The 12,699-nt window shown below is 38.9% G+C and overlaps 2 protein-coding genes and 1 long non-coding RNA gene across 3 annotated transcripts in view; 1 reads left to right on the top strand and 2 right to left on the bottom strand.

The window, feature by feature from the left end:
* Positions 1–3,230, bottom strand: part of LOC105391446 (rho guanine nucleotide exchange factor 28) — a 69,125-nt gene extending 65,895 nt beyond the window's left edge. Inside the window, exons 1-2 of the mRNA XM_048631213.1 lie at positions 2,855–3,230; positions 2,090–2,154 (exon numbers count right to left, since the gene is read on the bottom strand). Coding sequence (XP_048487170.1) covers positions 2,090–2,126 — 37 coding nt within the window. The 5' untranslated portion in view covers positions 2,127–2,154; positions 2,855–3,230. The remainder of the gene's footprint in view (positions 1–2,089; positions 2,155–2,854) is intronic.
* A 618-nt stretch (positions 3,231–3,848) lies between these two features.
* On the top strand, positions 3,849–4,090 carry LOC125490933. Its single transcript, XR_007267976.1, has 2 exons — positions 3,849–4,022; positions 4,061–4,090. It is a non-coding gene; the product is annotated as an uncharacterized LOC125490933 (long non-coding RNA).
* Positions 4,091–5,199: 1,109 nt separating this feature from the next.
* Positions 5,200–12,699, bottom strand: part of LOC105391441 — a 31,058-nt gene continuing 23,558 nt past the window's right edge. The window contains exons 3-7 of the mRNA XM_048631318.1: positions 8,205–8,348; positions 7,684–7,779; positions 7,003–7,115; positions 6,388–6,500; positions 5,200–5,976 (exon numbers count right to left, since the gene is read on the bottom strand). Coding sequence (XP_048487275.1) covers positions 5,408–5,976; positions 6,388–6,500; positions 7,003–7,115; positions 7,684–7,779; positions 8,205–8,348 — 1,035 coding nt within the window. The 3' untranslated portion in view covers positions 5,200–5,407. The remainder of the gene's footprint in view (positions 5,977–6,387; positions 6,501–7,002; positions 7,116–7,683; positions 7,780–8,204; positions 8,349–12,699) is intronic.

Genomic DNA, 12,699 nt, shown 5'->3' on the forward strand with positions numbered 1-12,699 from the left:
CGGCACTCCGATATATCCTATTACGGAGCAGAGTGCCTGCATAATGGAACTGTAGTTGTGCACTTAGGAATTAATACTTTTAGCAAAAATTTCAAAATACTTTTTTTATGTTGGAAATTTTATAGAGGACAATAGATAATTTATGTACAGCTTGTGTTGGGGTGCACCAACCCGCACTAGGCCAGCGTGGTGGACTAGGCCTAAAACGCTTTCTTCATTGGAAGGAGACCCGTGCCCCAGCAGTGGCGACGTGATGGGTCGTGATGATATTACAGCATCGGAATGGAACTACGAATTGAATGCTGGTTCGAATTCCAGATAAGCAAGATGCTTGTGATGTGGTGTTGTTTAAACATAGATGTAAGGCCTATTCAGTGAGGCCCAAGAGAAAGGGAAGTCGTGGCCAGAGCTCAACTTGCTGGCCACCGACAGAGAAGGATGGAGGCGCCTGGTGTCGGCCCCAGACTCCTCGGAGGAGTAGCGGGACTGAAGAAGAAGAGGAATAAGGCCGTTTTAATTAGTTTAATTACCTATCTGCTTATTACCTCGGTGACAAACACAAGTCAAGACCAGGGTTTGTCACAGTGGCGAAATGATTGGTCAGTCAGACTAGCGTCAGTTGAGGGTGCGTCGGACGCATAGAACAAAGCGAATTCGGGTGAACGTATGGTCACGCAATTTTCTCGCGACCCGCGTAGGTACACATTCCACGCGTTACAGTGAATACTTGTATGAAAAGAACACTTGAGCTTGTCACTCGTGCGGGGCAATCCCGCGTGCGTGATGAAATCCGCACAACACCCCATGTAAACAACATGTGATACATAATTGCGTCCTTCTTCTTATATTGGGACTTCTTATGTGCACAATTAGTATTGTATGGTCGGTCATTGGCATGTCATTAACAAGTTTTAAACTTAAGTCATGTTTAATGTGTCTTGTCATATTTTTATCTATCTTTTTTTTATCTACTGCACCTACATAACAGAATCTCCCCATAGTATTTAGTATCTCCACTCAATCAATTTAGGATGTTCAAGATTCACCTCAATAATGTTTGTCTGCCTTATCTATGATCTAATCTATAAATATGTGAGAGTTTACACAACAACACTGATAGATAGTTGTGGGAAAATTATCTTTTTTGTACGACATTTAGGTTGCTGACGAAATTGAGACACACAGCTAGGAGAGGAGGAAATAATTCTGTACCTCAGAGGTAGACAATAGTAAGTCCACTTTTTAAACACAATTTCAATCCTTGCTGTATGGTATCGCAGGGTTATGAATTTTATAGCTTTGCAGGCAAGCACGCAAGAGATGCGGGTTCGAATCCCGGCGCTGACATGTACCAATGAGTTCTTTTAACTTAAGTACAATGTATACCATTGCTCTTACGGTGAAGGAAAACATCGTGAGGAAACCTGCATATCTAGATTTAGCACATCTAGATATGTGAACCCAGCAACCCGCAGTGGACCAGCGTGGGGGGGAAATGGTCCAAGCTTAGGAAGGCAGTTTAGACCTTGGGGATATGCACAAAGGTTCCACTCGAGAGAGCCAGGTGCAGGTACTAACACCCCCACAGAGAATAGAATAGAATAGAATAGAATAGCTTTGCAGGTCTACATACAACATGAACATAAAATATGTATAATAGAAATAATAACTTTTAGCCACTAATAGTTATGGATGTCAGTCTTTTTTTGGGTTCTGTAATTCTACACGGAACCCTTATTATAGTTTTGTCCATCTGTCCGTTTGTCCTGGCTCGTTCTCCAACGTTTGTGCACCAATTGCCATGAAAATTGGTGGAGAGATGTATATGGTCAGCCCATCTTATAGCTATGGAACCCTTTCGTGTGCGTGTCACACACACTCTTGCCCAGTTTTTTGAAATACACAGTATAGCAGCAAAATAACATAACTACAGCTATAAATAGCAATCTAAAACACATATTTCATCAAGCACAAGTAGTGTTCCCAGGTAGGTTTAAAGCTCATGGCTAACAAATTAATGTCACAATGAGATCCATCCCTCATCAGGGTCTATATCAATTAAGATAAGGTTCACTGAATGCCAACATACCTGAAGACAGTAGACCAACATGTTCTTCTGAAGCCATAATGTTCAGGATTGTGATGTTTGAAGTACTGAAATATGAAAAAATATTATTAGTCATGTGCGTGTACAGACCAATAGTTGAAAACAAGGATAGCATTTCAGAATAAAATTATAGAAATGTGATCTAAATGGTAGCCAGCAGTCAGCAGCCCTCCAAGCCAAAATACCTGGTTTGGTTGGAGGATCCTGCCTTTGCTATGGAGTTGAACCACCACTACTCCCCATCTATTAAAAGTATTCCATATTCATTAAACGCTTCAGTATTCTGCATATCAGGAAAAATTTAAAATTAATTATGTCTTGCATGGAGCCCGCTTTGCCATCCAAAGGTTAAAGACTCTTCTCTTAGACTTTGAAAGAAGAAGGACACTAGAATCTTCAGAGCCATCTGTTCAAAAGAGCCTTTAAAATAAATGTTTATTCCTACTATACATTTCTGTAAAATATCCTTCAATGAAATAAATAAATTGCCTCGTACAGCATTGTGTGTAAAGCCTTGGTGCTTACACCACACAGAAACTAATGTACACAATTCAATTAAAGGTTATATTACAGCTGATAGTCATGGTTCAATTATTTCTCTGTACAAAATTTGTAGGAGCCACGGGCAACTATAATGTTACCATGTATTGTCTGACCAACCTCATCCCCTGTGTATGCAGATAGTTACCTCCAATAGATTTGACTATAAACACAACATTAAATAAGCTTAAAAACACTTCCATTTACCTTTTTTCTCTGTCACTATCCAGTCACTATAAGTAAAACCTTATAGCATTTTAACTTGATATTATCGCACACAAGTCGCACGTACTTTTTCCCAACAGTTACCCGGAAAGATTAAAACAATGGGATCTAAATTTTATGCGAATATACACTTTCACATTGGTATAACAACAATGGTATCTACAGGTAGCCAAAGCCACCTACACAAACGAAAAACAGTTACATATCAAGTTTTATCACAAATACGAATAGTCTACACGGGCTTAGAGATAAAGGCTGTGTCATTAACAAAATATCTCTAGGTAATCACAATAAATAGAACTTGGAAACAACTTTTCGGAAACATCGAAAAAAGTTTTGCTGTCGACGACTTGACAACGCCGACATTGAAAATAATACCAGACTAAAAAACTTCATCAAGTAAAAGGAAAAAATATGATCACGTTATAATCCATCCAAGAAATGCCTTGTTGATTTCGCATTTATTTAGTATACGAGTTTACATATATTATGTTTTATTTTGCTCGTTTGGTTGGTTTACCACACTATCCCATTTTTTTCATCATCCGCTTTAATAAAAAAGAAAAAAATATATTTCTTATTCAAATTATTACAAGGAAATTTTCTAAAGCTACTGGTCACACTAAAATTTTATATTGCGTTCCGTTTATGCACTATTGTTTTCAAACCATTATTTTAACTGTATTAAAATACATTTCAGCGAAAGTAAAACCAGAGCTAAACAAAAATGTTGGCTTTTTACACATTATGTGGTGGAATAACAAATAATAATATTTGTTTATAATAAAATTTTGGTACAAATTATATTTAGTAGTGTGAAAAAAAATTATAGAGACAAAGCAAAAACACAACTTCTCTATATTTTTTAAAGCAAAGGATACTTCTTATTCGGCCAATTTACAATTATTATTCTAAGAATTTCCCGCAAAGCAAAGCTTTTATCACTTTCGGTTCAGAGAGAAGAAGTACCTGTTTTTACTGTAAGTGCTACCTACCTTCTTTGTTAATATTATACCTTTTATAACCGGTACACCGGCATCCACGACACAGGCCGAGCCTAGTGTGGAAGCCACCAAAACTCGTAAATTTACTAACTCACACACTTCCAATTTAATTTCATAATATTGTACTTACTCATTTAAATTCATAGGTGTTTTGTTGTTGTTTCATTATGATAAAGAAAAATAGGTGTTTAAATAAATATTTTTGATTTTTTGATTATTTTTTTTTATTGAATATCGTACCTATTGTATCTCGATAACTGGGTACCTATAATCCTAATGAGTCTACAGGTAGTAATTATTCGGAGTTTCAAGCTTGATCTGCCTCGGCATGCACATGCAACATTATATCTGAGCTATATCATAGAAAGTTACTGTACTTACTTGTTATTCTATGGCTATATCTATACCGATGGCGACATCAGTAGATACACCGCATAATCGTTGGGCCATCTTTTACTTAAGTAGGTACCTACGACCGTTGTCTGCTGCATTGGTTCGGTCAATTCGACCTTATGGGTTCAATATGGGAGGCTAAGCAGTATGCACGGTTACTAACTATAAGGTATACAAGGGACATGCTGATTATTGTATAGATGCTAGGTGTTAAAATGACAATGATGTGTGTTGGTAAGCAAAGCCGAAGAGAGAGTACCTACTTATATAGGTAATGTTGCTCCTTGGTAGAGACGTAGGTAGGTAACTACATATGTAGTACTTAACTAAGGTACTTATATTCAGTGGACGATTATAATAATGTAACTATGTACTTACTGATCTATGCAGCTTGATGATGATGATGACAACTATGATTGAACGTAACTACTGTGGACTCTGACTGTGGTACGTCGCACGTGCATAGATACCTTACCTAATTAAATAATTACACTCGCATTAGGACAGGGGCTTTATTAAGTAATTAAAACAGAAAACACACACATAAGAAACATAATTTATTATTTTTGCATTGTCTTATTAAATGACTCGTACCTACCTTTTCAACTATGTTATAATTATAAGGCACCTCGCACCTACTAATTTATACAAGAATAAGTAGATCTTTTTCAAATTAAGTATGTGAGTAGGTAGGTAGATAGGTACTTACCTCAACCTACTCACAATTAATAACATAAGTACATACCTTTGGTTATTAGGGTAACATAAACCTATCTAACTATACATTCTTCCTATGCACTTCACTAATTACTTAAGTACTATGAATTCATATTTTGATTAAAGGTTTTCAATAAAGGTTATTTTATAACTAGGTAGCATAGAACACAGACTCTGGTAAGTAAGTGCCTACCCATCTACAACTACTTAAATTATATATCAAGATAACTTAATAAGTATATTCCTATCTATATATCCAATACTAGCTAGCTCTTCTTAATTCTATTTAATTCCATTAAAATTTAAGGATTATTCTATTCTACGAGTATCTAGTGCTCAGCTCATACTTACTACTACATACCTAAGATATACATAAGATAATTTACAACAGCTCTCTTTCACTAACAATCACAACAGCCGCTCACAACGCTACATCCTTATACTTTCCTAGATCATCAGACTCGTTCCCCACCGACTGGTGACTATGTCTGAACCCTGGGTCATAGAACACTCTATCCCGAGACCCCCTAAAATGATACGGCTCATGACGTAACAAATTCACCCCATACGCTGTATCATCCCGTTTATAATCATACGCGAACCTCGGATCGTATTCTGGCGGATACATCCGAGGATCGTAATGATACTGTCTATAATACGGGTAACCCATCTCGCTTTTACAGTCAGCTCTATCTTCGTTATACCCATCGTATTCTTTAGCAGGATACTCATCAGCAAAAGCGCCAACAACGGAGTGTCTTCGCTTGTAATTAGCTTCGCTCGGGTGTGTCCTAGGGCCGACCCAGGTCCCGTACATCTGTGGCTGGTATGGCTTGGGGAAGCCTCGTAAGCTGGCTGCGTACTGCCGCTCAGCCAGGTGCTGCCAGTAGGCGGGGGGCGGGGGCGGCATCATGGCGGGAGGGTAGCCCATGTTGAACGAGTGTCTGGTGGCCAGGTGCCTGCGAAGGTCTGGCATTGAGCCGTGTTTGCCTGGGGAGAGAAGAAAACATTTGGTTAGTAGGTAGGTGTTGGTAAGCAGCAGTTTTATTCGTGATAATTTACAGAGGAATTAGCCATATCCAAGTTCTGGAACTGGAGATTACGTCTTCCTGTCTATGTGTATGATACCGTTACTAATACGCTCTTTGATAAGCTAGGAATTAATAAATAATATGATCATAACTACCTAGCCAGCTGACCAAATGGTCACCACAATGACTTACTTAAATATTACAGTGCGATTACAGGGTTCAGTGGTGATGGTGCATGAAAGGAGCCTCCATGATGACGTAGGTATGAATGATTCCTTATTACCTATACCTATGCTCTGGGCAGTAACTGAACTGCAGCTCTAGTTCATGTAACCGACAAGATAGCAAGCAGAATATCTTCAATAGTTACCATTATCGCTCATAAAGCCATCATTCGTGAAGGCGGCGGGCGCGTCGGGCACGTAGTGACTGGCGTCGAACTCACTGCCCACCGCGCCGCCCGCGCTGGGGTAGCCCGCGATCCTGGAAACATAGGGAATAGAGGTTGATTAGTAATATGCCCAGCTCCTGGCTTCAGCCCCAGACAACAAGGCAGGAGTAACGAGAATAAAGAAGTAGAAGAATATGCTTTGCTGCATCGGTTATACCGTCAGGATATCAGGAGGGTACCTACGTAAGCAGGACATGAGTTGAAAGGCAACCTTGAAAAGAAGGGCGCCGGTAGCCCATTGGTGCCACTCAGTGGCAAAAGAGACTACAACACAGAGGTGAAACAATGAGTGACCGATCGGCCCAAATAGAGGAAGATACTGCGACTATGATCTGTTAAGAGTAACAGGATCGATGATGATGAATATTTAACTATTTTGGTGAGAACAATGCTCTATATCTTCTTCTTCTTATTTGGGTACCTTTTCCTATCGGAGGCCGGTAATCATCTGGCATATTCTTTTTTTTGAGACTGCTGCTCAGAACCGCTCTAAGTATAACATGTCACTCTAAATAAAAAAGCTAAACAACGCACCTGGCCTCCCTCAGCGCATAAGCTGATTGCACCAGCACAACTCCTATGACAATGGCAGGCAGACGCGCCACGTAGCACGCCAGCTCCGCGCCGCCGTACACGCCTTGCAGACCCTGGAATGTGGAGAGAGATTCTGTTAGTATGGAGCCAGGAGGCAGGAACAGACAGGAGGTTTGCTTTGCTCCAAGAGCCTATATAGCGATTCTAGAACGTTCGTTTTACTGAGCTACTCGCTTGGTGACTCGCTAGGCGCTAATAATATAAAAAGTTGGTTTATCAGGTCAGTAGATATACTGATGATGACAATGGGTAGGCATTGGACTAATAAGTTGATTCCTCAGGTATATGGATCAACATGGTAGTTTCTGTAACCAATGGCTGATGGACATGTAGAATACGAGTGCACATACAGGCAACCGTTACAGGAAAAGCCGAGTGAATCCGTGTAATGTACCTACTTGGATTAAAAAAACCTAATAGGATTTTATATTGGCAGACATAAAACAACGCAGACTCAGGTTGGCATGTTGTTGGATTATGTCAGTCAAGTTGGTTCCTCAGCTGCCGCTGTGCACCATAGACTAGAATATTATAACTACGTGCTACACGGGTTCATTATCGACGTAGATAGCGAACCCGTGGAGCGGCCGCAGGTAAGGACATGGTAACTATTCATCTCACCCAATGGCTGATGGACATGTAGAAGACGAGCGCGCACTCCGGCACCAGCACCAGGATCACCGCGATCAGCCACGCCATCAGGCACTTGTTGTTCTTCTGCAAGATGGGGTAGAAATGGCGGATTAGTTTTAGGGGACCTTGGGGAATTCGATGGTTATGCAAATAATTATGCAGTCATCATCACTACCATTGACTTGATTGATTGACGACCAGGTAAACTACAGCATGAAGAGCAATATGGAGTTTCTGGAAAAACTAATCTGACTATCAAATAATCCTTTCACCACGGTGACAAATGCAGTCCAGCTCTATCTGTCACGGAGATGTGCCCCTGTTATACTTGCCTCATTAAATGATTATGATTACCAAGGATTTGGTGAGACAGAGTAGGTATCCTCGGCCGATCCTTGACCAATGAACGGCTTGAAATTGACCGAGTGCTCGGCCAAGGACACTGTCTCAGCCACTCTAATCGGTAGATGTAATCAGGGTATTAGTACTAGTGACAGACAGAGACTCACAGAGATGAGCCCGTGCACCAGGGTGACGGTGGCGGCGATGACCACGCAGTAGCACAGCATGAGCGCCGCCGCCGCCGCCGGCAGCCCCGCGCCGCCCTCCAGCACCCACACTATCTCGTAGATCAGCGCTATCACGTATGCTACCTAGAAATTCAGAGGAGTTTAGTTTAGTAAGGGCCTTATAAGTAAGAGCACCCAAAACCAGGATTGGAGTTGGGAACGTACGCTATATACTGGAAGTTAGAAGACGAGGCTTTAGTGAGGGCGCACAAAAAGAAGGATTCGAGATGAGAGAAAGATAGATAGGCAAGACTATTCGGAAAAGAGCAGAAAGCATTAGCGAGTGGAAACCGAAGGGGGGCCGCAGCGGTCATCCCGTAGCGGCGTATCTATAGAGCAAACGGTGAGATGCGAGCAGGGCTGGTTTGGGGTGCTCCGCTGCTCGCATCTAAGCAGGCATCTGCAGCTGGGCAGGACAAAAGACGCACGTTTGGCAAGGCCCTCCGCTCTGTACCCCAAGGGAAAGGGTTAATCACAACATTTTAACATTAATGTTTTCTAAAAATGTATAACCTGCTTGCCAAAAGTGTCGATACGACCCGAGACATACGTTCGAAGATGTTTTTCACGATGTTGAGTCGGCTTGCCGGTATTTCACTGATTAGATTCCTCCCTATACTTATAAAATTACTTGTTTACCTCTATTATGTAAGTATTATAAATTTAGCAACGCTATTTCTAAATATTTTATGAATTATTACTGCGTTCATTCGTTTATTCAGCAATGCACAAAAACTTTGTGATCAGATTGATAAGATTAAAAGCCACATAAATTACCTACTTACCTACAATAAACTATACAACTAATGTATACCTAGGTACACACGGCAACGTTAAATGGTTGGCAGGGCACACTAACGTAGGTAGTGTATGTGTTTGTCGGCGACGTCGACGTAATTATTTAGTTCTGGGCAAGCCACACACGGATATTGTAAGCATGTAGTTGTGCCAGTGACAATGATTCATTGTTTTTATGATATGAAGCAAAATTTTGCAAAGCATTGGAATAGATTGAATGGCTCAGTTGGTATGATACAAGACTTACAATTATCGGTATGGTGGTTCGAATCCCACTAAACTTACAATATTTTTTTTTTGTTTTTTTTTATAGATTTAATTTATTTTTTAAGATGGTTAATAATAGTATTGTAGTATATACGAATAAAAGCAACACAGAAAGTAAATGAAACAAGTTATTAAGTGTTAAAATTACCAAATTTATTCTTGCCGTAACATAAACATTAAGGATGTTACGTTTTTGTTGTTTTTCGTTTTAAAACATAGTTGTAGTTTATATTAATAAGGAAAATTTTCAATTAGCAGTTTTAAATCATAATAAACTTCAGAAAAGGATGGACTGGCTGTTTTACTAAAGTAAATAGGCAAGTCATTAGTTATATGAATCACCATGTTAATTAGCTAGAAATAAGATAACTTATTCCAACCTCAGTAACAATAACATCATTAACACATTGGCTTACCCATAATTGTAAATAATAATAAGTATTTAACAAAATAACTAAAATCTTATACAAATGGAAAAATAAAAATTACTGAGCTAACCCCAATAACTATAATTTTCACCACTTTTTCACCATAATATCTTACGTCCATCCTTGTCTGACTTAAAGGACTTTTCATCACTAAATATCACCACATTGTTACACCAATCAAAGTTTAAAATAGTCAGTCGCAAAACGCACTCTGTTTCGACGGTGCTGATCGTTTAGAGCAATTTTCTTCGTCGGCCTCCGACACCACAACCCAGCAGCACGCAAGTGAACCCGTACGGTTTGTAGGGATAGATTATGTGTTGTGGCCGTAGAACGGGTGCTGCAGAACGGATCAGCGCTATGTGCAGCTGTATACGATTTCTCGATGGCGTGGTGATGCATCCGTATAGACGACTACTGTCTACATGTCCCGAATCTGCGTATCGGTGAACCCATAATTGAACAGTTCTCCTCTGCAAACAAAAAAAACAAATACTTAGCTTATACAAATACAAATATTCTAACAGTCAAATAAAATATTTGCAATTCTATGTTACTTACCGTTAAACGTCTTGCGATTTCACTAATTGTAATGTTTTGTTGATATAAATACGATTATCTCCGCCTTTTTGAACATGGTTAAGTGACTTTCCATAGTGACTGCGAAGAGTAATTAATTAAATTGACAAATCACAAAGTGTTTCACTTTGCAGACGCAGAGGTGGATTGTCACTAAAACTAAAAACAAATTTCGTTTATTCATATTGTGTGAGGGTAGAATGGTTTTAATTCTCAAATGAAGAACGAATCATATATTTTTGGCGAAGAGAAATAGTCGATAGCTATGCAGCTTGTAGTCATTTGTCAGTTTCAAATATATTAATTTTATACTCAACAGCGTTTAAATTAACGCAAAATTTGAATTAAGTTAAATAAAAATAACCATTCGTGGACTCGAACTCACGACCTATGTTTCATTAGTCTAACATTCTACCAATGAGCTACGAAGTGTATAGACACAGGCAGTGAAATTTTGCTTCACATTAATTTTATAACTATTTCACTAACACTACCGGTTGATATTTTTATGTCACAGCTGGTATACGGGCGTTTGCCTACGCGCAAACTCGTTTGTGCTGTGTTGTGTGTGTGTGTGTGGTTTGTTACTGGTGTGTAAACCGATTACTGCATTTATGCACACATAGGCAACGTTAGTGTGCAGTGTGTGCACACATACACTACGTTAGTGTGCCCTGCCAACCATTTGACGTTGCCGTGTGTACTTACGAGTTAAGTTATGCTTATACAATCGAGTAGCTGGAACTGCCTAGGTAGGTAGGGTAACGTAACGTACCTAGGGACATTTTCGACTACCCCAACTTTGAATGAAGCTATCGCAGCGTACAACTAAGATATTAATGTGAAATTTTCTTTATTCGGTAGGATATATAATCTATTATCACTAGTATTTGTGCTTAAGCTTTAGTGTGGCTAGATTTTATTAAATTAAGATAAAAGTAAAAATGCTTGTTTTGACCCAAGGTACGTTACACGTTTGTACCTTGGGACACTGTTTCCTATAGCTTTGTACTATGGAAAATGCAAACTTCTAAATAACGCCTTATATCTTTGTTCTTATTTATTTACTGCATCTCTCTTCTGTCTAGTTTCACTCTGGCACTAATAAGAACAGAGATATAAGGCGTTATTTAGATGTTTGCATTTTCCATAGTACAAAGCCATAGGAAACAGTGTCCCAAGGTACAAATTTAATCGTGTCCCAAGGTACAAAAAAGCAATATTTAACCAAAATTTAAATATCTTTATTTTTAATCAATAGGAATCTTTCAGATAATTGCCATGTCATAAAATTAAATAACTGAAAAGTTATACGTGACATCCATGTATTTATTTTGAGCATGCCTCAATGAGATAAAGCAACACAAAAAAACTATACAAAAGCTACTTTTGACTCCAAAAAACTTCATACTGTCTTCACCACACACTAGATGCTGGTATGATCACGAGACTCACTAGTTTTGCCAAGCGAGTAAAATACTATGCCTAGGGTAGAATTATAATTTGTTTATTTAGCCGGTTTTTAAAATACAATCAATGTCCCGAGGTACAAGCGTCCCAAGGTACGTTACGTTACCCTAAGTTCCTACCAATAAATTATTTAGTTTGATAGCTTACTATTTTACTTTACTATGCAATAGGATCTAACGGTACTGCTATGAAATTGGAGGTGTCAGTGTTAGAAATCGTAAGTAGGTACATGTTTAATGTGTTAGGTAATGATGTATTAAAGTACTTAATTTAAGTAGGCCTACCAGTTTATAAACTATGTACCTACCTAAGTATTTTATATATACATACATACATTTGCACTCACGACTGCAATCCCCGAAGGGGTAGTCAGAGGTGGCTCACAAGCGAGCCACCCATTTTTCGCAGCACATTTGTACTCACGTGATAGGTTGCGAACCATATCGCCGTTTTGGGATAAGTAGGTACTATGCACTTAGAATACACATCTAGAATCTAGATGTGCAGGTTTCCTCACGATGTTTTCCATCACCGTAAGAGCACGTGGTATTATTGTACTTAAACTCCTTAATTGAAATTATATATAACATACAAATTATACTTCGTAACTATTTGACTGATGCTCCTTACTTGGAATACCTATTTAAATAGTATCTACGTTGTTTTTAAGAATTTAACATAATAATAACTTATTTAGCAGAGTCGTACGGAAAGGTCAAGATGATTGTGATCTTTTAAAACAAGATCTTAATGTAGTAAGTACTTACTTCATTATTTACAGGGTGTTGTCCGCACCTGCCTTATTAAAGATCATGTCGCTACTTAATTACCGACTTTAGTACACAATTACAGAAATAAACAAGCCAAATCGAGGCGCTAAATGGTTAATAATT

This window comes from Plutella xylostella, chromosome 28, assembly GCF_932276165.1.
Source record: "Plutella xylostella chromosome 28, ilPluXylo3.1, whole genome shotgun sequence".
Lineage (NCBI taxonomy): Eukaryota > Metazoa > Arthropoda > Insecta > Lepidoptera > Plutellidae > Plutella > Plutella xylostella.